This window comes from Salvelinus fontinalis, chromosome 33, assembly GCF_029448725.1.
Source record: "Salvelinus fontinalis isolate EN_2023a chromosome 33, ASM2944872v1, whole genome shotgun sequence".
Lineage (NCBI taxonomy): Eukaryota > Metazoa > Chordata > Actinopteri > Salmoniformes > Salmonidae > Salvelinus > Salvelinus fontinalis.
In genome coordinates, this window is record NC_074697.1 from 16,105,038 (window position 1) to 16,131,426 (window position 26,389).

The 26,389-nt window shown below is 50.0% G+C and overlaps 1 protein-coding gene across 1 annotated transcript in view; it reads left to right on the forward strand.

Annotated features, from left to right (window-relative positions):
- si:ch1073-83n3.2 (uncharacterized) overlaps positions 1 to 9,538 on the forward strand; it is an 18,398-nt gene extending 8,860 nt beyond the window's left edge. The window contains exons 3-5 of the mRNA XM_055895183.1: positions 7,837 to 7,870; positions 8,079 to 8,313; positions 8,499 to 9,538. Of these exons, the coding sequence (XP_055751158.1) occupies positions 7,837 to 7,870; positions 8,079 to 8,313; positions 8,499 to 8,899 (670 nt within the window). The 3' untranslated portion in view covers positions 8,900 to 9,538. The remainder of the gene's footprint in view (positions 1 to 7,836; positions 7,871 to 8,078; positions 8,314 to 8,498) is intronic.
- The last annotated feature ends 16,851 nt before the right edge of the window (positions 9,539 to 26,389 follow it).

Consider the following 26,389-nt stretch of genomic DNA (forward strand, 5'->3'; position numbering starts at 1 on the left):
AGACTGTAGACTTGTTCATTTATCAGACTAGATACTGTATGTTTTCTGGCTATGATATAGACTTTTTCATTTATCAGACTAGATACTGTATGTTATCTGGCTATTCTCCATGATGTAGGCTGTAGGCTTGTTCATTTATCTGACTAGATATGCTTATAAGTCCCTTGCCATTATTTTATATTATATGATTTTACAGTAAAAAGAATAAAATGGAAAATATGTTTTTCCCGAAACGAGGTGCGCATATGTAGTGGCTATGTTGAGCGTTAAAGTGATCATTTGAAACAGGTCCTATACGCTAGATTTAGAGCTATTTGACAACTTTAGTTGTAAATTATACAAACCTTAGAATGTGTTAGAAATCATAAGATATATCGGCTGCATGGTGGGACTACAGACTATTGATGATTTCAGGAAGTTTCCTCTCGGTTCCTCGCCTCAGGCTGCACAAGCTGTTCTCTCATCAAGGCATCATATTTTCACCCATCAGACTATTCTCAGTTGAATATTGTCTTTACCTAATATGTACAATTTAGTTGTGATTTAAAATAGCCGATGTATCAAATGGGCAGGAACAGGGTCAAGAAGAAAAACAGATGTCATCAATAATGAACTGGAATAGTGAATGGAGGCCACTTTCCCGCTGGTTAATGTTTCCCTCGTGTCTGATAGGCTCCTCGGGTTATTTTGCTGCCACAACAGGTGTTATTCTGCCCAATCACTGTTTGCCATGGGCTCTCTAACCCTGTTCCTGCAGCTGCCCAGTGCTTCATTTAGGGAAACCAAGTGAAATCTGTTCAGGAACATCCATAGTTATATGTTGTTGTTTTTTTTACAAATAAACATATTTCCTTAAAGTGCCTCTCTCTGTGCGCTGGAGAAAGGAATGAAGGAGAGAGAGGAGGAGATGGAAACACACAGTGGTGAGATACTCTGTAGCTAAAGGAATGAAAGAGAGAGAGGGGGAGATGGAAACACACAGTGGTGAGATACTCTGTAGCTAAAGGATTGAAGGAGAGAGAGGGGGAGATGGAAACACACAGTGGTGAGATACTCTGTAGCTAAAGGAATGAAAGAGAGAGAGGGGGAGATGGAAACACACAGTGGTGAGATACTCTGTAGCTAAAGGATTGAAGGAGAGAGAGGGGGAGATGGAAACACACAGTGGTGAGATACTCTGTAGCTAAAGGATTGAAGGAGAGAGAGGGGGAGATGGAAACACACAGTGGTGAGATACTCTGTAGCTAAAGGATTGAAGGAGAGAGAGGGGGAGATGGAAACACAGTGGGGAGATACTCTGTAGCTAAAGGATTGAAGGAGAGAGAGGGGGAGATGGAAACACACAGTGGTGAGATACTCTGTAGCTAAAGGAATGAAGGAGAGAGAGGGGGAGATGGAAACACACAGTGGTGAGATACTCTGTAGCTAAAGGAATGAAGGAGAGAGAGGGGGAGATGGAAACACAGTGGGGAGATACTCTGTACCGAAAGGCAATGTCAGCCAATAAATTATAAAACATATATTTTTTAAATCGCTATTACTAGGCTAATCAAAATCAAATACAAAATTGTAGGAAAACTTTGAATATGTTTAATTTAGGCTAGACAATCGTTATTTTAATTCAGTTTTTTGGGGGGTGGGTGGGGGGATTGGGCTCATACATAGGCCTATGAATATGCATAAGATCTAATATGTTTATGGATGTTTTTGAATGAATCATCACCTTAGAAAGCGCTGTCATCCAAACAACGGACCTGATGGTCGTTAGAGCCCTGAGTACCAGGCTATTAGGACCTGATGGTCGTTAGAGCCCTGAGTACCAGGCCATTAGGACCTGATGGTCATTAGAGGCCTGAGTACCAGGCCATTAGGACCTGATGGTCGTTAGAGCCCTGAGTACCAGGTCATTAGGACCTGATGGTCGTTAGAGCCCTGAGTACCAGGCCATTAGGGCCTGATGGTCGTTATAGAGCCCTGAGTCCCAGGCCATTAGGGCCTGATGGTCGTTAGAGCCCTGAGTACCAGGCCATTAGGGCCTGATGGTAGTTAGAGCCCTGAGTACCAGGCCATTAGGGCCTGATGGTAGTTAGAGCCCTGAGTACCAGGCCATTAGGACCTGATGGTAGTTAGAGCCCTGAGTACCAGGCCATTAGGACCTGATGGTAGTTAGAGCCCTGAGTACCAGGCCATTAGGGCCTGATGGTCGTTAGAGCCCTGAGTACCAGGCCATTAGGACCTGATGGTCGTTAGAGCCCTGAGTACCAGGCCATTAGGGCCTGATGGTCGTTAGAGCCCTGAGTACCAGGCTATTAGGACCTGATGGTCGTTAGAGCCCTGAGTACCAGGCCATTAGAACCTGATGGTCATTAGAGCCCTGAGTACCAGGCCATTAGGACCTGATGGTCGTTAGAGCCCTGAGAACCAGGCCATTAGGACCTGATGGTCGTTAGAGCCCTGAGTACCAGGCCATTAGGGCCTAATGGTCGTTATAGAGCCCTGAGTCCCAGGCCATTAGGACCTGATGGTCGTTAGATCCCTGAGTACCAGGCCATTAGGACCTGATGGTCGTTAGAGCCCTGAGTACCAGGCCATTAGGACCTGATGGTCGTTAGAGCCCTGAGTCCCAGGCCATTAGGACCTGATGGTAGTTAGAGCCCTGAGTACCAGGCCATTAGGGCCTGATGGTCGTTAGAGCCCTGAGTACCAGGCCATTAGGACCTGATGGTCGTTAGAGCCCTGAGTCCCAGGCCATTAGGACCTGATGGTAGTTAGAGCCCTGAGTACCAGGCCATTAGGGCCTGATGGTCGTTAGAGCCCTGAGTACCAGGCCATTAGGACCTGATGGTCGTTAGAGCCCTGAGTCCCAGGCCATTAGGACCTGATGGTAGTTAGAGCCCTGAGTACCAGGCCATTAGGGCCTGATGGTCGTTAGAGCCCTGAGTACCAGGCCATTAGGACCTGATGGTAGTTAGAGCCCTGAGTACCAGGACAATAGGGCCTGATGGTCGTTAGAGCCCTGAGTACCAGGCCATTAGGGCCTGATGGTAGTTAGAGCCCTGAGTACCAGGCCATTAGGACCTGATGGTAGTTAGAGCCCTGAGTACCAGTCCATTAGGGCCTGATGGTCGTTAGAGCCCTGAGTCCCAGGCCATTAGGACCTGATGGTAGTTAGAGCCCTGAGTACCAGGCCATTAGGGCCTGATGGTCGTTAGAGCCCTGAGTACCAGGCCATTAGGACCTGATGGTCGTTAGAGCCCTGAGTACCAGGCCATTAGGGCCTGATGGTCGTTAGAGCCCTGAGTACCAGGCTATTAGGATCTGATGGTCGTTAGAGCCCTGAGTACCAGGCCATTAGGACCTGATGGTCATTAGAGCCCTGAGTACCAGGCCATTAGGACCTGATGGTCGTTAGAGCCCTGAGTACCAGGCCATTAGGACCTGATGGCCGTTAGAGCCCTGAGTACCAGGCCATTAGGACCTGATGGTCGTTAGAGCCCTGAGTACCAGGCCATTAGGGCCTGATGGTCGTTATAGAGCCCTGAGTCCCAGGCCATTAGGACCTGATGGTCGTTAGATCCCTGAGTACCAGGCCATTAGGACCTGATGGTCGTTAGAGCCCTGAGTACCAGGCCATTAGGACCTGATGGTAGTTAGAGCCCTGAGTACCAGGCCATTAGGGCCTGATGGTCGTTAGAGCCCTGAGTACCAGGCCATTAGGGCCTGATGGTCGTTAGAGCCCTGAGTACCAGGCCATTAGGGCCTGATGGTAGTTAGAGCCCTGAGTACCAGGCCATTAGGACCTGATGGGAGTTAGAGCCCTGAGTACCAGGCCATTAGGGCCGGATGGTCGTTAGAGCCCTGAGTCCCAGGCCATTAGGACCTGATGGTAGTTAGAGCCCTGAGTCCCAGGCCATTAGGGCCTGATGGTCGTTAGAGCCCTGAGTACCAGGCCATTAGGACCTGATGGTCGTTAGAGCCCTGAGTACCAGGCCATTAGGGCCTGATGGTCGTTAGAGCCCTGAGTACCAGGCCATTAGGGCCTGATGGTAGTTAGAGCCCTGAGTACCATGCCATTAGGACCTGATGGTAGTTAGAGCCCTGAGTACCAGTCCATTAGGGCCTGATGGTCGTTAGAGCCCTGAGTACCAGGCCATTAGGGCCTGATGGTCGTTAGAGCCCTGAGTCCCAGGCCATTAGGGCCTAAAGGTCGTTAGAGCCCTGAGTACCAGGCCATTAGGGCCTGATGGTCGTTAGAGCCCTGAGTACCAGGCCATTAGGGCCTGATGGTCGTTAGAGCCCTGAGTACCAGGCCATTAGGGCCTGATGGTTGTTAGAGCTCTGAGTACCAGGCCATTAGGGCCTGATGGTCATTAGAGCCCTGAGTACCAGGCCATTAGGGCCTGATGGTCGTTAGAGCCCTGAGTACCAGGCCATTAGGGCCGGATGGTCGTTAGAGCCCTGAGTACCAGGCCATTAGGGCCTGATGGTAGTTAGAGCCCTGAGTCCCAGGCCATTAGGACCTGATGGTCGTTAGAGCCCTGAGTACCAGGCCATTAGGGCCTGATGGTCGTTAGAGCCCTGAGTACCAGGCCATTAGGACCTGATGGTAGTTAGAGCCCTGAGTACCAGGACAATAGGGCCTGATGGTCGTTAGAGCCCTGAGTCCCAGGCCATTAGGACCTGATGGTCGTTAGAGCCCTGAGTCCCAGGCCATTAGAACCTGATGGTCATTAGAGCCCTGAGTACCAGGCCATTAGAACCTGATGGTCATTAGAGCCCTGAGTACCAGGCCATTAGGACCTGATGGTCGTTAGAGCCCTGAGTACCAGGCCATTAGGACCTGATGGTCATTAGAGCCCTGAGTACCAGGCCATTAGGACCTGATGGTCGTTAGAGCCCTGAGTACCAGGCCATTAGGACCTGATGGTCATTAGAGCTCTGAGTACCAGGCCATTAGGACCTGATGGTCGTTAGAGCCCTGAGTCCCAGGCCATTAGTACCTGATGGTCGTTAGAGCCCTGAGTACCAGGCCATTAGGACCTGATGGTCATTAGAGCCCTGAATACCAGGCCATTAGGACCTGATGGTCGTTTGAGCCCTGAGTCCCAGGCCATTAGGGCCTGATGGTCGTTAGAGCCCTGAGTACCAGGCCATTAGGGCCTGATGGTCGTTAGAGCCCTGAGTACCAGTCCATTAGGGCCTAATGGTCGTTAGAGCCCTGAGTACCAGTCCATTAGGGCCTGATGGTCGTTAGAGCCCTGAGTACCAGTCCATTAGGACCTGATGGTAGTTAGAGCCCTGAGTACCAGGCCATTAGGACCTGATGGTAGTTAGAGCCCTGAGTACCAGGCCATTAGGACCTGATGGTCGTTAGAGCCCTGAGTACCAGGCCATTAGGACCTGATGGTCGTTAGAGCCCTGAGTACCAGGCCATTAGGACCTGATGGTCGTTAGAGCCCTGAGTACCAGGCCATTAGGACCTGATGGTCGTTAGAGCCCTGAGTACCAGGCCATTAGGACCTGATGGTCGTTAGAGCCCTGAGTACCATGCCATTAGGACCTGATGGTCGTTAGAGCCCTGAGTACCAGGCCATTAGGACCTGATGGTCGTTAGAGCCCTGAGTACCAGGCCATTAGGACCTGATGGTCGTTAGAGCCCTGAGTACCAGGCCATTAGGGCCTGATGGTCGTTAGAGCCCTGAGTACCAGTCCATTAGGGCCTGATGGTAGTTAGAGCCCTGAGTACCAGGCCATTAGGGCCTGATGGTAGTTAGAGCCCTGAGTACCAGGCCATTAGGGCCTGATGGTAGTTAGAGCCCTGAGTACCAGGCCATTAGGGCCTGATGGTAGTTAGAGCCCTGAGTACCAGGCCATTAGGGCCTGATGGTCGTTAGAGCCCTGAGTACCAGGCCATTAGGGCCTGATGGTCGTTAGAGCCCTGAGTACCAGGCCATTAGGACCTGATGGTCGTTAGAGCCCTGAGTACCAGGCCACTGGTATCCAGGGGATAAAATTTCCAGGGGATAAAAACAAAAGTGTCGATGCACAGTCTCCTTGAACATCTTGATCACTTTTCTAGCCTCTCTGGACTAAAACCTAATTATGACAAGTGTACCATATTATGTATAGGATCGTTAAAAAATGCAGTGTTTACACTACCTTGTAGTTTACCAATAAAATGGGCGGATGGTGAAGTAGACACTTGGTATTCACATCTCAAAAAATATAAATGAACTTACTACAATTCGTTTCAATAGAAAGTTATCGAAAATATGAAAAATTCTGTAACCATGGAGAGGTAAATACTTGTCTATTCATGGAAAAATCACATTGATTACCTCTTTGGTCCTATCACAGTTTACTTACATACTAATGGCGCTGCCTACTCCAGATGACTCAAGTGTTGCTTTAGTAGTATGCTTAGGGTCATTGTCCTGCTGGAAGGTGAACCTCCGTCCCAGTCTCAAATCTCTGGAAGACAAACAGGTTTCCCTCAAGAATTTCCCTGTATTTAGCGCCATTCATCATTCCTTAAATTCTGACCAGTTTCCCAGTACCTGCCGATGAAAAATGATGATGTTCTCGGGGTGATAAGAGGTGTTGGGTTTGCACCAGACATAACGTTTTCCTTGATGGCCAAAAAGCTAAATTTTAGTCTCATCTGACCAGAGTACCTTCTTCCATATGTTTGGGGAGTCTCCCACATGCCTTTTGGTGAACACCAAACGTGTTTGCTTATTCTATTCTTTAAGCAATGGCTTTTTTATGGCCATTCTCCTGTAAAGCCCAGCTCTGTGGAGTGTATGGCTTAAAGTGGTCCTATGGACAGGTACTCCAATCTCCACTGTGGAGCTTTGCAGCTCCTTCAGGGTTATCTTTGGTCTCTTTGTTGCCTCTCTGATTAATGCCTTCCTTGCCTGGTCCATAAGTTTTGGTGGGTGGCCCTCTCTTGGCAAGTTTGTTGTGGTGCCATATTCTTTCCCTTTTTTAATAATGGATTTAATGGTGCTCTGTGGGATGTTCAAAGTTTCTGATATTTTTTTATAACCCAACCCCGATCTGTACTTCTCCACAACTTTGTCCCTGACCTGCTTGGAGAGCTCCTTGGTCATCATTGTGCCACTTGCTTGGTAGTGGCCATTGCTTAGTGGTGTTGCAGACTCTGGGGCCTTTCAGAACAGGTGTATATATACTGAGATCATGTGACACTTAGATTGCACACAGGTGGACTATATTTATCTAATTATGTGACTTCTGAAGGTAATTGGTTACACCAGATCTTATTTAGGGGTTTCATAGCAAAGTGGGTGAATACATATGCACCCACCACTTTTCCGTTTTTAATTTTTTTGAATTTTTTTAAACAAGTTATTTTTTCATTTCACTTCACCAATTTGAACTATTTTGTGTATGTCCATTACATGAAATCCAAATAAAAATGTATTTAAATTACAGGTTGTAATGCAACAAAATAGGAAAAACAACAAGGGGGTGAATACTTTTGCAAGGCTCTGTACGTCCAGATGATTATGGCTGCTGTAGTGTCTAATCTAACAAAAAGTTGTCTGTTTTTATCTTATCAGGGTTTCAGCCTAGACTAAACGTCTGATCTGTAAACATTACCTTAAACAGACAGTTTGGTTACACCAGATCTTATTTAGGGATACAAATTGATATATTTTCCTTTTTTTTTTAAAGAAATCCCATGCTTTTAACAAATCCCATGCTTTTAAAAATCCCATGTTTGAGAAATATACCACAACATTTTTGCTCTGCTTCAGTGACATGTTTGAAAGATTTTCATGGTTGTGCTTTTCCCCCGTATGTCTTCCACAGTCTCTGGCTGAAGTTGATCAGGAAAGTGAGAGAGGTAAGTACCTCACTGTTGCCATCTCATAGAACTACCCCCATGAGTTGACAGTAGAATTTAAAATGATTGAAAATGCTTACGTACGGCTTATGAATGCAGTATGTACGGGTAATGTAGTCCTTACAGGTACCCCTTAAAAAAACAGTTGTTATTTATATTCTGTCCAGGGTTAGTTATCTGATGGTGGTTGACTTCCTGTTTCCTCCAGGGTGTGATGTCAACGCTCGTCCTGCAGAGACAGCAGAGTCTGACCCCGAGCCTCACCGCCCACATCACAGACAGAGACCCCCAACCTGACACTCCCACCGACAGGGACACCGCCTCGCCACGGGCGACACTGAGCACCTCGACCCCCACCGCCACCCCGACTGGTACCCCGACCGTCACCCCCACCACGACGCCCTCAGCCTCCCGGGCCGGGTCCTTCAGAGACAACAGTCTGGGTCAGTCAGGACATCAACAGAGAGACAACAGCCTGGGCCAGTCAGGGTTACACACATTGGTATACTGTACTGTATCTTGTCTTTATTTGTTTTCTTTGCGTGTGTGTGTGTGTGTGTGTGTGTGTGTGTGTGTGTGTGTGTGTGTGTGTGTGTGTGTGTGTGTGTGTGTGTGTGTGTGTTTCTAGGGGGCGGCCACAGACAGTCAGTGCGGTCCGTGCGTAGCGTGGCATCAGTAGCTCCACCCCACCGTACGTCAGACTGTCTTCGCCACGGTAACAGCAGCGACGCGCGGGCGGTGAGGGCGGTGTGTCTGCTGATGGGAGGGGCAGCAGCCTCCTCCGCCCTGGGCTACCTCCAGTCTTGCTCTCCCTCCTCCCCTCTGACCTCCAGAGCCTCCGGCTTGCAGGAGCTGGGCCCGCTGGGCCACGGTGGCGGGGCGGGGAGCTTCTCAGAGATGGGAGGAGGGTCGGGTGGGTCCTTCCATTGTAGTCAGGACGTAGACAACCCCCCACAATTCAACAGTTTCGACTTCGAGGGAGGAGACTCCGACTTTGATGCCTTTGATTGCGGAGGGTTCGCTTTTTAGGGGCTAAAAGAAATACAACTGTTAATTTGATAATTTACACTATAATCTGTTGGATAACTGTTGATAATATATAATCTGTTGAATTACTGTTGTTTACTGTATAGGATCTATAACAGCCTTAGAAAGGTACTGTCTATTGTTGTCTTTAAGTGTTAACCTGTACCATTATTGAATTGTTTGATCACATGTACTTCCTATGCGTTAGTTAATGAAGCCTACAGTCTTAATGATCCTAACTTGAACCCTCCTTAACCAGGGCTGTCCCACACTGACCACCTCTTTTCCTTATAGAATAGCTCTCTGTTAAGTGTTGTTGGTCTGGTAACGCCCCCAACCCTGGTTGCGTTTGGTTGGTAACGCCCCTAACCCTGGGTGTTGTCGGTCTGGTAACGCCCCTAACCCTGGGTGTTGTCGGTCTGGTAACGCCCCTAACCCTGAGTGTTGTCGGTCTGGTAACGCCCTAAACCCTGGTTGTGTTTGGTCTGGTAACGCCCCTAACCCTGGGTGTTGTTGGTTTGGTAACGCCCCTAACCCTGAGTGTTGTCGGTCTGGTAACGCCCCTAACCCTGGGTGTTGTTGGTTTGGTAACGCCCCTAACCCTGGGTGTTGTTGGTTTGGTAACGCCCCTAACCCTGGGTGTTGTTGGTTTGGTAACACCCCTAACCCTGGGTGTTGTTGGTCTGGTAACGCCCCTAACCCTGGGTGTTGTCGGTCTGGTAACGCCCCTAACCCTGGGTGTTGTTGGTTTGGTAACGCCCCTAACTCTGGGTGTTGTCGGTCTGGTAACGCCCCTAACCCTGGGTGTTGTCGGTCTGGTAACGCCCCTAACCCTGGGTGTTGTTGGTCTGGTAACGCCCCTAACCCTGGGTGTGTTTGGTTTGGTAACGCCCCTAACCCTGGGTGTTGTTGGTTTGGTAACGCCCCTAACCCTGGGTGTTGTCGGTCTGGTAACGCCCCTAACCCTGGGTGTTGTTGGTTTGGTAACGCCCCTAACCCTGGGTGTTGTTGGTTTGGTAACGCCCCTAACCCTGGTTGTGTTTGGTCTGGTAACGCCCCTAACCCTGGGTGTGTTTGGTTTGGTAACGCCCCTAACCCTGGGTGTGTTTGGTTTGGTAACGCCCCTAACCCTGGGTGTTGTCGGTCTGGTAACGCTCCTAACCCTGGGTGTTGTCGGTCTGGTAACGCCCCTAACCCTGGGTGTTGTTGGTTTGGTAACGCCCCTAACCCTGGGTGTTGTTGGTTTGGTAACGCCCCTAACCCTGGGTGTTGTAGGTCTGGTAACGCCCCTAACCCTGGGTGTTGTTGGTTTGGGAACGCCCCTAACCCTGGGTGTTGTCAGTCTGGTAACGCCCCTAACCCTGGGTGTTGTTGGTTTGGTAACGCCCCTAACCCTGGGTGTTGTTGGTTTGGTAACGCCCCTAACCCTGGTTGCGTTTGGTCTGGTAACGCCCCTAACCCTGGGTGTTGTTGGTTTGGTAACACCCATAACCCTGGGTGTAGTCGGTCTGGTAGCGCCCCTAACCCTGGGTGTTGTCGGTTTGGTAACGCCCCTAACCCTGGGTGTTGTTGGTCTGGTAATGCCCCTAACCCTGGGTGTTGTTGGTTTGGTAACGCCCCTAACCCTGGGTGTTGTCGGTCTGGTAACGCCCCTAACCCTGGGTGTTGTTGGTTTGGTAACGCCCCTAACCCTGGGTGTTGTCGGTCGGGTAACGCCCCTAACCCTGGGTGTTGTCGGTCTGGTAACGCCCCTAACCCTGGGTGTTGTCGGTCTGGTAACGCCCCTAACCCTGGGTGTTGTTGGTCTGGTAACGCCCCCAACCCTGGTTGTGTTTGGTTTGGTAACGCCCCTAACCCTGGGTGTGTTTGGTTTGGTAACGCCCCTAACCCTGGTTGTGTTTGGTTTGGTAACGCCCCTAACCCTGGGTGTTGTTGGTTTGGTAACGCCCCTAACCCTGGGTGTGTTTGGTCTGGTAACGCCCCTAACCCTGGGTGTTGTTAGTCTGGTAACGCCCCTAACCCTGGGTGTGTTTGGTTTGGTAACGCCCCTAACCCTGGTTGTGTTTGGTCTGGTAACGCCCCTAACCCTGGGTGTGTTTGGTCTGGTAACGCCCCTAACCCTGGGTGTTGTCGGTCTGGTAACGCCCCTAACCCTGGATGTTGTCGGTCTGGTAACGCCCCTAACCCTGGGTGTTGTTGGTTTGGTAACGCCCCTAACCCTGGGTGTTGTTGGTTTGGTCTGGACTGTATCCAGAGTGAAGACCTTTTGTCAGCTGTGTTTCTGTCATCGTTTGCTCCACATCAGGACAATCTATTCTATTTTGTACTTTTTAAAATTCAATATCAGAAGTCAGAGTTGTGATAGATTAGTGAGTCTGCAGTACTGCAATAATACTACTTCTAATAGTAATATACTGTACATCAAACTACTACTACTACTACTACTACTACTACTAATAATAATAAACTGTACATCTGTCTCTCTGTTCTCCTCAGATGTTAGCTAGCTGACTCCACTGTGAACCATCTCTTTCTCTCCCTTTACATCACTGACCTGCTTCCCCAAACACCTGCCTCCTCTCTCTCCCTCCCTCCCTCCCTCCCCCATCCCCACCCCCCCCCTCATCCCCCATCCCCACCCCTCCATCTCCTCCTCACCCCCCCGTCCTCACTCCTCATCTTCACTCCCTCCTTCTCCCATCCTCACTCCTCCTCATCCCCACCCCTCCATCTCCTCCTCATCCCCGATCCCCACATCCTCACTCCTCCATCCCCCGTCCTCACCCCTCCATATCCTCCTCATCCCCCCGTCCTCACCCCTCCATCTCCTCCTCGTCCCCCGTCCTCACCCCTCCATATCCTCCTCATCCCCCGTCCTCACCCCTCCATCTCCTCATCCCCTGTCCTCACCCCTCCATCTCCTCCTCATCCCCCCGTCCTCACCCCTCCATATCCTCCTCATCTCCCCCGTCCTCACACCTCCATCTCCCCCTCATCCCCCCGTCCTCACCCCTCCATATCCTCCTCATCCCCTGTCCTCACTCCTCCATCTCCTCCTCCCCTGTCCTCACCCCTCCATCTCCTCCTCCCCTGTCCTCGCCCCTCCATCTCCTCCTCCCCTGTCCTCACCCCTCCATCTCCTCCTCCCCTGTCCTCACCCCTCCATCTCCTCATCCCCTGTCCTCACCCCTCCATCTCCTCCTCATCCCCCCGTCCTCACCCCTCCATCTCCTCGTCCTCCATCTCCTCCTCCCCTGTCCTCACCCCTCCATCTCCTCATCCCCTGTCCTCACCCCTCCATCTCCTCCTCCCCTGTCCTCACCCCTCCATCTCCTCATCCCCTGTCCTCACCCCTCCATTTCCTCCTCATCCCCCCATCCTCACCCCTCCATCTCCTCCTCATCCCCCGTCCTCACCCCTCCATTTCCTCCTCATCCCCCGTCCTCACCCCTCCATTTCCTCCTCATCCCCCGTCCTCACCCCTCCATTTCCTCCTCATCCCCCGTCCTCACCCCTCCATCTCCTCCTCATCCCCCCCATCCACACCCCTCCACCTCCTCCTCCCCATCCTCACACCTCCATCTCCTCCTCATCCTCACTCCTTAATCTCCTCCATCCTCACTCTTCTCCTTCCTCAAATAATCCGCTCTTACTCCATTTTTAAGAGGTGTTCAACAAAAAGAGAGAAAGAGAGAGAGTGGAACATACAGGACACGGTGCATCTGACATGTGACAGGGGATGGTAGAATAACAGCATACAGGACACGGTGTATCGGACATGTGACAGGGGATGGTAGAATAGCAGCATACAGGACACGTGTATCTGACATGTGACAGGGGACACAGTGTATCTGACATGTGACAGGGGATGGTAGAATAGCAGCATACAGGACACGTGTATCTGACATGTGACAGGGGACACGGTGTATCTGACATGTGACAGGGGACACGGTGTATCTGACATGTGACAGGGGACACGGTGTATCTGACATGTGACAGGGGACAGAGTGTATCTGACATGTGACAGGGGACACAGTGTATCTGACATGTGACAGGGGATGGTAGAATAGCAGCGTACAGGACACGGTGCATCTGAATCACAATGTAACACTGTGTGAGACTGAAAGCCTTAATTCCCAAACAGATGCTGTCCCTAAAATGCACTGGCAGGATTAGACTACACTCTACATACATCTCTCTCTCTCTAAGGGTGTCACAGTTCCGGTGGTGAAAATGAAGGAGTCAGGTGTAGAGAGCAGGGTAATAATGTGCAAGTGGAAATTTATTATTTCACCCAGAAATCTCTGAATCTCTAATCTCTGAAGCGGCTACGCCACACAACAACGGGCGCGTCAAAATTACTGTCCAACATTAATCAGGACCGAATCCACTATACAAAAACACACCACCACAACAAACAGAATAACAAGCCCGCAGGCCAACTGGGTTTAAATACCCCCCTACCCTAAACACAAAACAGGTGATACCAATTAGACAAACTAAAACGAAAACAGACAAGGGGATCGGTGGCAGCTAGTAGACCGGAGATGACGAGAGCGCTGCCCGAACGGGAAGAGGCACCATCCTCGGCAGGATTCGTAACAGTACCCCCCCTCCCTACGCGCGGCTCCCGCAGCACGCCGACCCCAGCCTCGAGATGCACTGGCAGGATTAGACTACACTCTACATACATCTCTCTCTCTCTCTCTAAGGGGCTTTATTGCCATGGGAAACATCTGTTTAAAAAGTGAAATAAACAATAAAAGTGAACAGTAAATATTACACTCACACAAGTTCCAAAATAATAAAGAGATGTCAAATGTGATACTATGTGTATATATATATACAGTGTTGTAGCGATGTACAAAATAAACTCAAATAAAATAAATGTCTTCTCACTGTCAACAGAGTGGGGGGGGGGGGGGGTCAAAATCAAAAGTAACAGTCAGTATCTGGTGTGGCCACCAGCTGCATTAAGTACTGCAGTGCATCTCCTCCTCATGGACTGTACCAGATTTGCCAGTTCTTGCTGTAAGATGTTACCCCACTCTTCCACCAAGGCACCCGCAAGTTCCCGGGCGTTTTTGGGTGGGAATGGCCCTAGCCCTCACCCTCCGATACAACAGGTCCCAGACGTCAGGCAGAACACTGACAGTCCTGTCTTGCAGGAAATCACACACAGAACGAGCATTATGGCTGGTGGCATTGTCATGCTGGAGGGTCATGGCAGGATGAGCCTGCAGGAAGCGTACCACATGAGGGAGGAGGATGTCTTCCCTGTAACGAACAGCATTGAGATTGCCTGTAATGACAACAAGCTCAGTCCGATGATGCTGTGAAACATCACCCCAGACCATGACGGACCCTCCACCTCCAAATTGATCCCGCTCCAGAGTACAGGCCTCGGTGTAACGCTCATTCCTTCGACGATAAACGCGAATCCGACCATCACCCCTGCTGAGACAAAACCGTGACTCGTCAGTGAAGAGCACTTTTTGCCAGTCCTGTCTGGTCCAGCGACGGTGGGTTTGTGCCCATAGGCGACGTTGTTGTCGGTGATGTCTGGTGAGGACCTGCCTTACAACAGGCCTACAAGCCCTCAGTCCAGCCTCTCTCAGCCTATTGCGGACAGTCTGAGCACTGATGGAATGGATTGTGTGTTCCTGGTGTAACTCGGGCAGTTGTTGTTGCCATCCTGTTCCTGTTCCGCAGGTGTGATGTTCGGATGTACCGATCCTGTGCAGGTGTTGTTACACGTGGTCTGCCACTGCGAGGACGATCAGTTGTCCATCCTGTCTCCCTGTAGCGCTGTCTTAGGCGTCTCACAGTACGGACATTGCAATTTATTGCCCTGGCCACATCTGCAGTCCTCATGCCTCCTTGCAGTATGCATCTTTCTTTTGGTGTTTTTCAGAGTCAGTAGAAATGCCTCTTTAGTGTCCTAAGCTTTCATAACTGTGACCTTAATTGCCTACCGTCTGTAAGCTGTTAGTGTCTTAACGACCGTTCCGCAGGTGCGTGTTCATTAATTGTTTATGGTTCATTGAACAAGCATGGGAAACAGTGTTTAAACCCTTTACAATGAAGATCTGTGAAGTTATTTGGATTTTTACAAATCATCTTTGAAAAACAGGGTCCTGAAAAAGGGAAGTTTCTTTTTTTGTTGCTGAGTTTAGTTTAGTTATAGTATAAAAGAGAAAATAAATTAATATGGGTTGTAATTACAATGGTGTTGTTCTTCACTGGTTTCCCTTTTCTACGGCAACAGGTCACAAATCATACTAATGTGATTGCAAAAAACTGCATTTGTTTTTCAAATTCTTTGTGGGTCTGTGTAATCTGAGGGAAATATGTCTTTAATATGGTCATACATTTGGCAGGAGGTTAGGAAGTGCAGCTCAGTTTCCACCTCATTGTGTGGGCAGTGAGCACATAGCCTGTCTTCTCTTGAGAGTCAGGTCTGCCTACGGCGGCCTTTCTCAATAGCAAGGCTATGCTCACTGAGTCTGTACATAGTCAACGCTTTCCTTCATTTTGGGTCAGTCAGACACCACCAGAACACTGACCGAGACACCACCAATACACTGACCAGACAACAGAAATCTGATAGAATTGCTTTCCACCAAACTGGAGAGTGAACATGGTGCCAGTGCTCGGTGCGTCATCATTCCCTCCTGGATGAGTCATCATACCCTCCTGGATGAGTCATCATACCCTCCTGGATGAGTCATCATACCCTCCTGGATGAGTCATCAGACCCTCCTGGATGAGTCATCAATCCCTCCTGGATGAGTCATCATACCCTCCTGGATGCGTCATCATTCCCTCCTGGATGCGTCATCATTCCCTCCTGGATGCGTCATCATGCCCTCCTGGATGAGTCATCATGCCCTCCTGGATGAGTCATCAGACCCTCCTGGATGAGTCATCAATCCCTCCTGGATGAGTCATCATACCCTCCTGGATGCGTCATCATTCCCTCCTGGATGAGTCATCATACCCTCCTGGATGCGTCATTATTCCCTCCTGGATGCGTCATCATACCCTCCTGGATGCGTCATCATTCCCTCCTGGATGAGTCATCAGACCCTCCTGGATGCATCATACCCTCCTGAATGAGTCATCATGCCCTCCTGGATGCGTCATCCTACCCTCCTGGATGAGTCATCAGACCCTCCTGGATGCGTCATTATTCCCTCCTGGATGAGTCATCAGACCCTCCTGGATGCGTCATCATCTCCTCCTGGATGCGTCATCATTCCCTCCTGGATGCGTCATCATTCCCTCCTGGATGCATCATCATCTCCTCCTGGATGCGTCATCATCTCCTCCTGGATGCGTCATCATGCCCTCCTGGATGCGTCATCATCTCCTCCTGGATGCGTCATCATCTCCTCCTGGATGCGTCATCATCTCCTCCTGGATGCGTCATCATGCCCTCCTGGATGCGTCATCATCTCCTCCTGGATGAGTCATCATCTCCTCCTGGATGAGTCATCATCCCCTCCTGGATGAGTCATCAAGCCCTCCTGGATGCGTCATCACCTCTTCCTGGATGCGTCATCCTATCCTCCTGGATGCGTCATCAAGCCCTCCTGGATGCGTCATCATGCCCTCCTGGATGCGTCCTCAATCCCTCCTGGATGAGTCATCATCTCCTCCTGGATGAGTCATCATGCCCTCCTGGATGCGTCATCAATCCCTCCTGGATGTGTCATCAATCACTCCTGGATGCGTCATCATCCCCTCCTGGATGTGTCATCAACCCCTCCTGGATGCGTCCTCAACCCCTCCTGGATGAGTCATCAACTCCTCCTGGATGCATCCTCAATCCCTCCTGGATGAGTCATCAAGCCTCCTGGATGTGTCATCACACCCTCCTGGATGCGTCATTATGCCCTCCTGGTTGCGTCATCACACCCTCCTGGATGCGTCATCATGCCCTCCTGGATGCGTCATCAAGCCCTCCTGGATGCGTCATCAAGCCCTCCTGGATGCGTCATCATCTACCTCCTGGATGCGTCATCATCTACCTCCTGGATGCGTCATCATGCCCTCCTGGATGCGTCATCATCTACCTCCTGGATGCGTCATCATTCCCTCCTGGATGCGTCATCATCTACCTCCTGGATGCGTCATCAGTCCCTCCTGGATGCGTCATCATGCCCTCATGGATGCGTCATTATTCCCTCCTGGATGCGTCATCACTCCCTCCTGGATGCGTCATCAGTCCCTCCTGGATGCGTCATCATACCCTCCTGGATGAGTCAACCATCCCTCCTGGATGCGTCATCATGCCCTCCTGGATGAGTCATCAACTCCTCCTGGATGAGTCATCAACTCCTCCTGGATGCGTCCTCAATCCCTCCTGGATGAGTCATCATACCCTCCTGGATGCGTCATCATCTCCTCCTGGATGAGTCATCAACTCCTCCTGGATGCATCATCATTCCCTCCTGGATGAGTCATCATTCCCTCCTGAATGGGTCATCATGCCCTCCTGGATGAGTCATCATACCCTCCTGGATGCGTCATCATACCCTCCTGGATGCGTCATCATGCCCTCCTGGATGCGTCATCAGTCCCTCCTGGATGCATCATACCCTCCTGGATGCGTCATCATTCCCTCCTGGATGCGTCATCATGCCCTCCTGGATGCGTCATCAACTCCTTCTGAATTAGATTACATTACATTATACCTAACCTGCTCTGCTGATTGTAAAACGACTCTAAAATCAGTGGGTTACTATTGTGTTTATTTATTAGAAATTCTTCTTAACCAGAGCAGCTTATAATGAGGGCGTTCAGCTAAGGTAAAACAACCACATATCGCAATCACACTTTCTTCTAAATAATAGTGTAGCTGCTATCGGCAAAATCAACGCTTGGGCGATTCTGTCTCGTCAGTACATCGTCTCCCCCCACTGACTAGGAGGGGAACTGCAGCTGCACCTCAGGAGGAGCCAAGCTGCAATGTCAACGTTGGCTATGTCTTGCAGTTTTTCCCAATTGTTTACACACTCAAATTGGTCCATGAGGCACACTGACCCAAACCTGTAACTAATTTAACAGGTCCAGACACCAAATATGCATTACTACTGGCACGTGTTTTGCTTTACACTCAGTTTGCAATTCCATAACAAACATTTGGTAAAACACAAACACACAATTCTCTACCTTTGGCACAACCTTCACAACTAAAATGTCTTGGGTTCAAATGAAAACCAACACTGATCAACAAGCTAAGATCAATTAGCAATTGATCACGTTCACTCTTCGCATGTGCAAACCCTAATTGCGTAAATGTTCACGTTGTAATCAGACCTTCGGTATGGATGAAGAGACCACAGGTGAGTATTCCTGTGTTTGGAGAATAAACTTAGCAGGCGGAGGCAGAGGTAAAGTTAGAGGTAAAGGCAGAGGTAGAGGTAAAGGCAGAGGTAGAGGTATAGGTGTGGGTAGAGGTGGAGGTATAGGTATAGGTGTGGGTAGCGGTAGAGGTAGAGGTAGAGGTGTGGGTAGAGGTAGAGGTAGAGGTATAGGTGTGGGTAGAGGTGTGGGTAGAGGTAGAGGTAAAGGTAGAGGTAGAGGTGGAGGTGGAGGTAGAGGTAGAGGTGTGGGTAGAGGTAGAGGTAGAGGTGGAGGTGGAGGTAGAGGTATAGGTGTGGGTAGAGGTAGAGGTAGAGGTAGAGGTATAGGTGTGGGTAGAGGTAGAGGTAGAGGTGGAGGTGAAGGTAGAGGTATAGGTATAGGTGTGGGTAGAGGTAGAGGTGTGGGTAAAGGTAAAGGTGGAGGTGGAGGTAGAAAGGTAGAGGTATAGGTGTGGGTAGAGGTAAAGGTGGAGGTGGAGGTAGAAAGGTAGAGGTATAGGTGTGGGTAGAGGTAGAGGTGGAGGTGGAGGTAGAGGTATAGGTGTGGGTAGAGGTAGAGGTAGAGGTATAGGTGTGGGTAGAGGTAGAGGTATAGGTGTGGGTAGAGGTAGAGGTATAGGTGTGGGTAGAGGTAGAGGTGGAGGTGGAGGTAGAGGTATAGGTGTGGGTAGAGGTAGAGGTAGAGGTATAGGTGTGGGTAGAGGTAGAGGTAGAGGTAGAGGTATAGGTGTGGGTAGAGGTAGAGGTGGAGGTGAAGGTAGAGGTATAGGTATAGGTGTGGGTAGAGGTAGAGGTGTGGGTAAAGGTAAAGGTGGAGGTGGAGGTAGAAAGGTAGAGGTATAGGTGTGGGTAGAGGTAGAGGTGGAGGTAGAGGTATAGGTGTGGGTCGAGGTAGAGGTAGAGGTAGAGGTATAGGTGTGGGTAGAGGTAGAGGTATATGTGTGGGTAGAGGTAGAGGTATAGGTGTGGGTAGAGGTAGAGGTGGAGGTGGAGGTAGAGGTATAGGTGTGGGTAGAGGTAGAGGTAGAGGTATAGGTGTGGGTAGAGGTAGAGGTGTGGGTAAAGGTAAAGGTGGAGGTGGAGGTAGAAAGGTAGAGGTAGAGGTGGAGGTGGAGGCCTGGGTAATGGTGGAGAGGTGGAGGTAGAGGTAGAGGTAGAGGTAGAGGTGGAGGTGGAGGTAGAGGTAGAGGTGTGGGTAGAGGTAGAGGTAGAGGTGGAGGTGGAGGTAGAGGTATAGGTGTGGGTAGAGGTAGAGGTAGAGGTAGAGGTATAGGTGTGGGTAGAGGTAGAGGTAGAGGTGGAGGTGAAGGTAGAGGTATAGGTATAGGTGTGGGTAGAGGTAGAGGTGTGGGTAAAGGTAAAGGTGGAGGTGGAGGTAGAAAGGTAGAGGTATAGGTGTGGGTAGAGGTAAAGGTGGAGGTGGAGGTAGAAAGGTAGAGGTATAGGTGTGGGTAGAGGTAGAGGTGGAGGTGGAGGTAGAGGTATAGGTGTGGGTAGAGGTAGAGGTAGAGGTATAGGTGTGGGTAGAGGTAGAGGTATAGGTGTGGGTAGAGGTAGAGGTATAGGTGTGGGTAGAGGTAGAGGTGGAGGTGGAGGTAGAGGTATAGGTGTGGGTAGAGGTAGAGGTAGAGGTATAGGTGTGGGTAGAGGTAGAGGTAGAGGTAGAGGTATAGGTGTGGGTAGAGGTAGAGGTGGAGGTGAAGGTAGAGGTATAGGTATAGGTGTTGGTAGAGGTAGAGGTGTGGGTAAAGGTAAAGGTGGAGGTGGAGGTAGAAAGTTAGAGGTATAGGTGTGGGTAGAGGTAGAGGTGGAGGTAGAGGTATAGGTGTGGGTCGAGGTAGAGGTAGAGGTAGAGGTATAGGTGTGGGTAGAGGTAGAGGTATATGTGTGGGTAGAGGTAGAGGTATAGGTGTGGGTAGAGGTAGAGGTGGAGGTGGAGGTAGAGGTATAGGTGTGGGTAGAGGTAGAGGTAGAGGTATAGGTGTGGGTAGAGGTAGAGGTGTGGGTAAAGGTAAAGGTGGAGGTGGAGGTAGAAAGGTAGAGGTAGAGGTGGAGGTGGAGGCCTGGGTAATGGTGGAGAGGTGGAGGTAGAGGTGGAGGTAGAGGTGGAGGTATAGGTGTGGGTAGAGGTAGAGGTAGAGGTAGAGGTGGAGGTGGAGGTAGAGGTAGAGGTATAGGTGTGGGTAGAGGTAGAGGTAGAGGTAGAGGTAAAGTTAGAGGTAAAGGCAGAGGTAAAGTTAGAGGTAGAGGTATAGGTGTGGGTATAGGTGTGGGTAGAGGTAGAGGTATAGGTGTGGGTAGAGGTAGAGGTGGAGGTGGAGGTAGAGGTGGAGGTGGAGGTAGAGGTGTGGGTGGAGGTAGAGGTAAAGGAAGAGGTGGAGGTGGAGGTAGAGGTGTGGGTGGAGGTAGAGGTAGAGGTGGAGGTGGAGGTAGAGGTAAAGGTAGAGGTGTGGGTAGAGGTAGAGGTAGAGGTGGAGGTAGAGGTGTGGGTAGAGGTGTGGGTAGAGGTAGAGGTGGAGGTAGAGGTAGAGGTGTGGGTAGAGGTAGAGGTAGAGGTATAGGTATAGGTGTGGGTAGAGGTAGAGGTAGAGGTGGAGGTAAAGTTAGAGGTAAAGGCAGAGGTAAAGTTAGAGGTAGAGGTATAGGTGGAGGTAGAGGTAGAGTTGGAGGGGGAGGTAGAGGTGGAGGTGGAGGTGGAGGTAGAGGTGGAGGTGGAGGTAGAGGTAGAGGTATAGGTGTGGGTAGAGGTAGAGGTTGAGGTAAAGTTAGAGTTAAAGGCAGAGGTAAAGTTAGAGGTAGAGGTTGAGGTGGAGGTAGAGGTAGAGGTGTGGGTAAAGGTAGAGGTAGAGGTGTGGGTAAAGGTAGAGGTAGAGGTGTGGGTAAAGGTAGAGGTAGAGGTGTGGGTAAAGGTAGAGGTAGAGGTTGAGGTGTGGGTAAAGGTAGAGGTAGAGAGGTGGATGTAAAGGTAGAAGTAGAGGTGGAGGAAGAGGTAGAGGTAGCGGTGTGGGTAAAGGTAGAGGTGTGGGTAAAGGTAGAGGTAGAAAGGTGGACGTGGAGGTAGAGGTGTGGGTAAAGGTAGAGGTAGAGGTAGAGGCAGAGGTAGAGAGGTAGAGGTGGAGGTGGGGGAAGAGTTGTGGGTAAAGGTAAAGGTAGAGAAGTAGAGGTAGAGGTAGACAGGTAGAGGTAAAGGTAGAGGTAGAGGTGTGGGTAAAGATAGAGAGGTAGAGGTGGAGGTGTGGGTAAAGGTAGAGGTAGAGAGGTCGAGGTGTGGGTAAAGGTAGAGGTAGAGAGGTAGAGGTAGACAGGTAGAGGTAAAGGTCGAGGTGTGGGTAAAGGTAGAGGTAGAGAGGTAGAGGTAGACAGGTAGAGGTAAAGGTAGAGGTGTGGGTAGAGGTAGAGGTGTGGGTAAAGGTAGCGGTAGACAGGTGGAGCTGTGGGTAAAGTTAGAGTTAGAGGTATGGGTAAAGGTAGACGTGTGGGTAAAGCTAAAAGTATAGGGAGAGGTAGAGGTGGAGGCATAGGCCTGGGTAAGGGTAGAGGTGTGGGTAAAGGTAAAGTTGGAGGCGGAGGTCGGAGGCGGAGGCCTGGGTAAGGGTAAAGGTAGAGAGGTAGAGAAGTAGAGAGTTAGAGGTAGAAGTGGACGTGCAGGTAGAGTTAGAGGTGGAGGTAGAGGTATAGGTGTGGGTAAAGGTAGAGGTAGTGAGGTAGAGAGGTGGAGGTAGTGGTTAAGTTGTGGGTAAAGGTAGAGGTGTGGGTAAAGGTAAAGGTGGAGGTGGAGGTAGAAAGGTAGAGGTAGAGGTGGAGGCCTGGGTAATGGTGGAGAGGTGGAGGTAGAGGTAGAGGTGGAGGTAGAGGTGGAGGTAGAGGTGGAGGTGGAGGCAGAAGTAAGGGTAAAGGTAAAGGTAGAGGTGTGGGTAAAGGTAAAGGTAGAGGTGTGGGTAAAGGTAGAGGTAGAGGTGGAGGCAGAAGTATGGGTAAAGGTAAAGGTAGAGGTGTGGGTAAAGGTAAAGGTAGAGGTGTGGGTAAAGGTAAAGGTGGAGGTAGAGGTAGAGGTGGAGGCAGAAGTATGGGTAAACGTAAAGGTAGAGGTGTGGGTAAAGGTAAAGGTGGAGGTGGAGGTAGAGAGGTAGAAATGTAGAGGTGGAGGTGGAGGCGGAGGCAGAGGTAGACGTGTGGGTAAAGGTAAAGGTAGAGGTAGAAGCAGAGGTGTGGGTAAAGGTAAAGGCAGAGGTGTGGGTAAAGGTAAAGGTGTGGGTAAAGGTAAAGGTAGAGGCAGATGTGTGGGTAAAGGTAAAGGTAGAGGTGTGGGTAAATGTAAAGGTAAAGGTAGAGGTGTGGTTAAAGGTAAAGGTAGAGGTGTGGGTAAATGTAAAGGTAGAGGTGTGGGTAAAGGTAAAGGTAGAGGTGTGGGTAAATGTAAAGGTAAAGGCAGAGGTGTGGGTAAAGGTAAAGGTAGAGGCAGAGGTGTGGGTAAATGTAAAGGTAAAGGTAGAGGTGTGGGTAAAGGTAAAGGTAGAGGCAGAGGTGTGGGTAAAGGTAAAGGTAGAGGCAGAGGTGTGGGTAAATGTAAAGGTAAAGGTAGAGGTGTGGGTAAAGGTAAAGGCAGAGGTGTGGGTAAAGGTAAAGGTAGAGGCAGAGGTGTGGGTAAAGGTAAAGGTAGAGGCAGAGGTGTGGGTAAAGGTAAAGGTAGAGGTAGAGGTGTGGGTAAAGGTAGAGGTAGAGGTGTGGGTAAAGGTAAACGCAGATGTGTGGGTAAAGGTAAAGGTAGAGGTAGAGGTGTGGGTAAAGGTAAAGGTAGAGGTGTGGGTAAAGGTAAAGGTAGAGGCAGAGGTGTGGGTAAAGGTAAAGGTAGAGGCAGAGGTGTGTGTAAATGTAAAGGTAAAGGTAGAGGTAGTGGTGTGGGTAAAGGTAAAGGTAGAGGTAGAGGTGTGGGTAAAGGTAGAGGTCGAGGTGTGGGTAAAGGTAAAGGTAGAGGTAGAGGTGTGGGTAAAGGTAAAGGTAGAGGCAGAGGTGTGGGTAAAGGTAAAGGTAGAGGCAGAGGTGTGGGTAAAGGTAGAGGTAGAGGTGTGGGTAAAGGTAAAGGTAGAGGTAGAGGTGTGGGTAAAGGTAGAGGTGTGGGTAAAGGTAAAGGTAGAGGTAGAGGTGTGGGTAAAGGTAGAGGTAGAGGTGTGGGTAAAGGTAGAGGTGTGGGTAAAGGTAAAGGTAGAGGTAGAGGTGTGGGTAAAGGTAGAGGTAGAGGTGTGGGTAAAGGTAAACGCAGATGTGTGGGTAAAGGTAAAGGTAGAGGCAGAGGTGTGGGTAAAGGTAAAGGTAGAGGCAGAGGTGTGGGTAAAGGTAGAGGTAGAGGTGTGGGTAAAGGTAAAGGTAGAGGTAGAGGTGTGGGTAAAGGTAGAGGCAGAGGTAGAGGTGTGGGTAAAGGTAAAGGTAGAGGTTGACGTGTGGGTAAAGGTAGAGGCAGAGGTAGAGGTAGAGGTGTGGGTAAAGGTAACGGTAGAGGTTGACGTGTGGGTAAAGGTAGAGGTAGAGGTAGAGGTGTGGGTAAAGGTAAAGGTAGAGGTTGACGTGTGGGTAAAGGTAAAGGTAGAGGCAGAGGTAGAGGTGTGGGTAAAGGTAGAGGTAGAGGTGTGGGTAAAGGTAGAGGTAGAGGTGTGGGTAAAGGTAGAGGTGTGGGTAAAGGTAAAGGTAGAGGTAGAGGTGTGGGTAAAGGTAGAGGTAGAGGTTGAGGTGTGGGTAAAGGTAGAGGTGTGGGTAGAGGTGTGGGTAAAGGTAGAGGTTGACGTGTGGGTAAAGGTAGAGGCAGAGGTTGAGGTGTGGGTAAAGGTAAAGGTAGAGGTAGAGGTAGAAGTAAAGGTAGAGGTGTGGGTAAAGGTAGAGGCAGAGGTAGAGGTGTGGGTAAAGGTAGAGGTAGAGGTTGACGTGTGGGTAAAGGTAAAGGTAGAGGCAGAGGTTGACGTGTGGGTAAAGGTAGAGGCAGAGGTAGAGGTGTGGGTAAAGGTAGAGGTAGAGGTAGAGGTGTGGGTAAAGGTAAAGGTAAAGGTAGAGGTAGAGGTTGACGTGTGGGTAAAGGTAAAGGTAAAGGTAGAGGTAGAGGTTGACGTGTGGGTAAAGGTAGAGGCAGAGGTAGAGGTGTGGGTAAAGGTAAAGGTAAAGGTAGAGGTAGAGGTTGACGTGTGGGTAAAGGTAGAGGTAGAGGTTGAGGTGTGGGTAAAGGTAGAGGTAGAGGTTGACGTGTGGGTAAAGGTAAAGGTAGAGGCAGAGGTGTGGGTAAAGGTAGAGGTGTGGGTAAAGGTAAAGGTAGAGGTAGAGGTGTGGGTAAAGGTAAAGGTAAAGGTAGAGGCAGAGGTAGAGGTGTGGGTAAAGGTAAAGGTAGAGGTAGAGGTGTGGGTAAAGGTAAAGGTAAAGGTAGAGGCAGAGGTAGAGGTGTGGGTAAAGGTAGAGGTAGAGGTAGAGGTGTGGGTAAAGGTAGAGGTAGAGGTAGAGGTGTGGGTAAAGGTAGAGGCAGAGGTAGAGGTGTGGGTAAAGGTAAAGGTAGAGGCAGAGGTGTGGGTAAAGGTAGAGGTGTGGGTAAAGGTAAAGGTAGAGGTAGAGGTGTGGGTAAAGGTAAAGGTAAAGGTAGAGGCAGAGGTAGAGGTGTGGGTAAAGGTAGATGTAGAGGTAGAGGTGTGGGTAAAGGTAGAGGTAGAGGTGTGGGTAAAGGTAAAGGTAGAGGTTGACGTGTGGGTAAAGGTAAAGGCAGAGGTAGAGGTAGAGGTGTGGGTAAAGGTAGAGGTAGAGGTGTGGGTAAAGGTAAAGGTAGAGGTAGAGGTAGAGGTAAAGGTAGAGGTGTGGGTAAAGGTAGAGGCAGAGGTAGAGGTGTGGGTAAAGGTAGAGGTAGAGGTGTGGGTAAAGGTAGAGGTAAAGGTAGAGGTGTGGGTAAAGGTAGAGGTAGAGGTAGAGGTGTGGGTAAAGGTAGAGGCAGAGGTAGAGGTGTGGGTAAAGGTAGAGGTAGAGGTAGAGGTGTGGGTAAAGGTAAAGGTAAAGTTAGAGGCAGAGGTAGAGGTGTGGGTAAAGGTAGAGGTAGAGGTGTGGGTAAAGGTAAAGGTAGAGGTTGACGTGTGGGTAAAGGTAAAGGCAGAGGTAGAGGTGTGGGTAAAGGTAAAGGTAGAGGTTGACGTGTGGGTAAAGGTAAAGGCAGAGGTAGAGGTGTGGGTAAAGGTAAAGGTAAAGGTAGAGGTAGAGGTAGAGGTGTGGGTAAAGGTAAAGGTAAAGGTAGAGGTAGAGGTAGAGGTGTGGGTAAAGGTAAAGGTAAAGGTAGAGGCAGAGGTAGAGGTGTGGGTAAAGGTAGATGTAGAGGTAGAGGTGTGGGTAAAGGTAGAGGTAGAGGTGTGGGTAAAGGTAGAGGTAGAGGTGTGGGTAAAGGTAAAGGTAAAGGTAGAGGTAGAGGTGTGGGTAAAGGTAAAGGTAAAGGTAAAGGTAGAGGTAGAGGTGTGGGTAAAGGTAGAGGTAGAGGTGTGGGTAAAGGTAAAGGTAAAGGTGGAGGTAGAGGTAGAGGTGTGGGTAAAGGTAGATGTAGAGGTAGAGGTGTGGGTAAAGGTAGAGGTAGAGGTGTGGGTAAAGGTAAAGGTAGAGGTTGACGTGTGGGTAAAGGTAAAGGCAGAGGTAGAGGTAGAGGTGTGGGTAAAGGTAGAGGTAGAGGTGTGGGTAAAGGTAAAGGTAGAGGTAGAGGTAGAAGTAAAGGTAGAGGTGTGGGTAAAGGTAGAGGCAGAGGTAGAGGTGTGGGTAAAGGTAGAGGTAGAGGTGTGGGTAAAGGTAGAGGTAAAGGTAGAGGTGTGGGTAAAGGTAGAGGTAGAGGTAGAGGTGTGGGTAAAGGTAGAGGTTGACGTGTGGGTAAAGGTAGAGGCAGAGGTGTGGGTAAAGGTAGAGGCAGAGGTAGAGGTGTGGGTAAAGGTAGAGGTAGAGGTAGAGGTGTGCGTAAAGGTAAATGTAAAGGTTAACGTGTGGGTAAAGGTAGAGGTTGACGTGTGGGTAAAGGTAGAGGTGTGGGTAAAGGTAGAGGTTCTGGACACGACCCCACAACCCTTCATTCCATTGCTATACACACACACAGATTTGCACAGGTGTAACACAGCTACTGCACCCTATC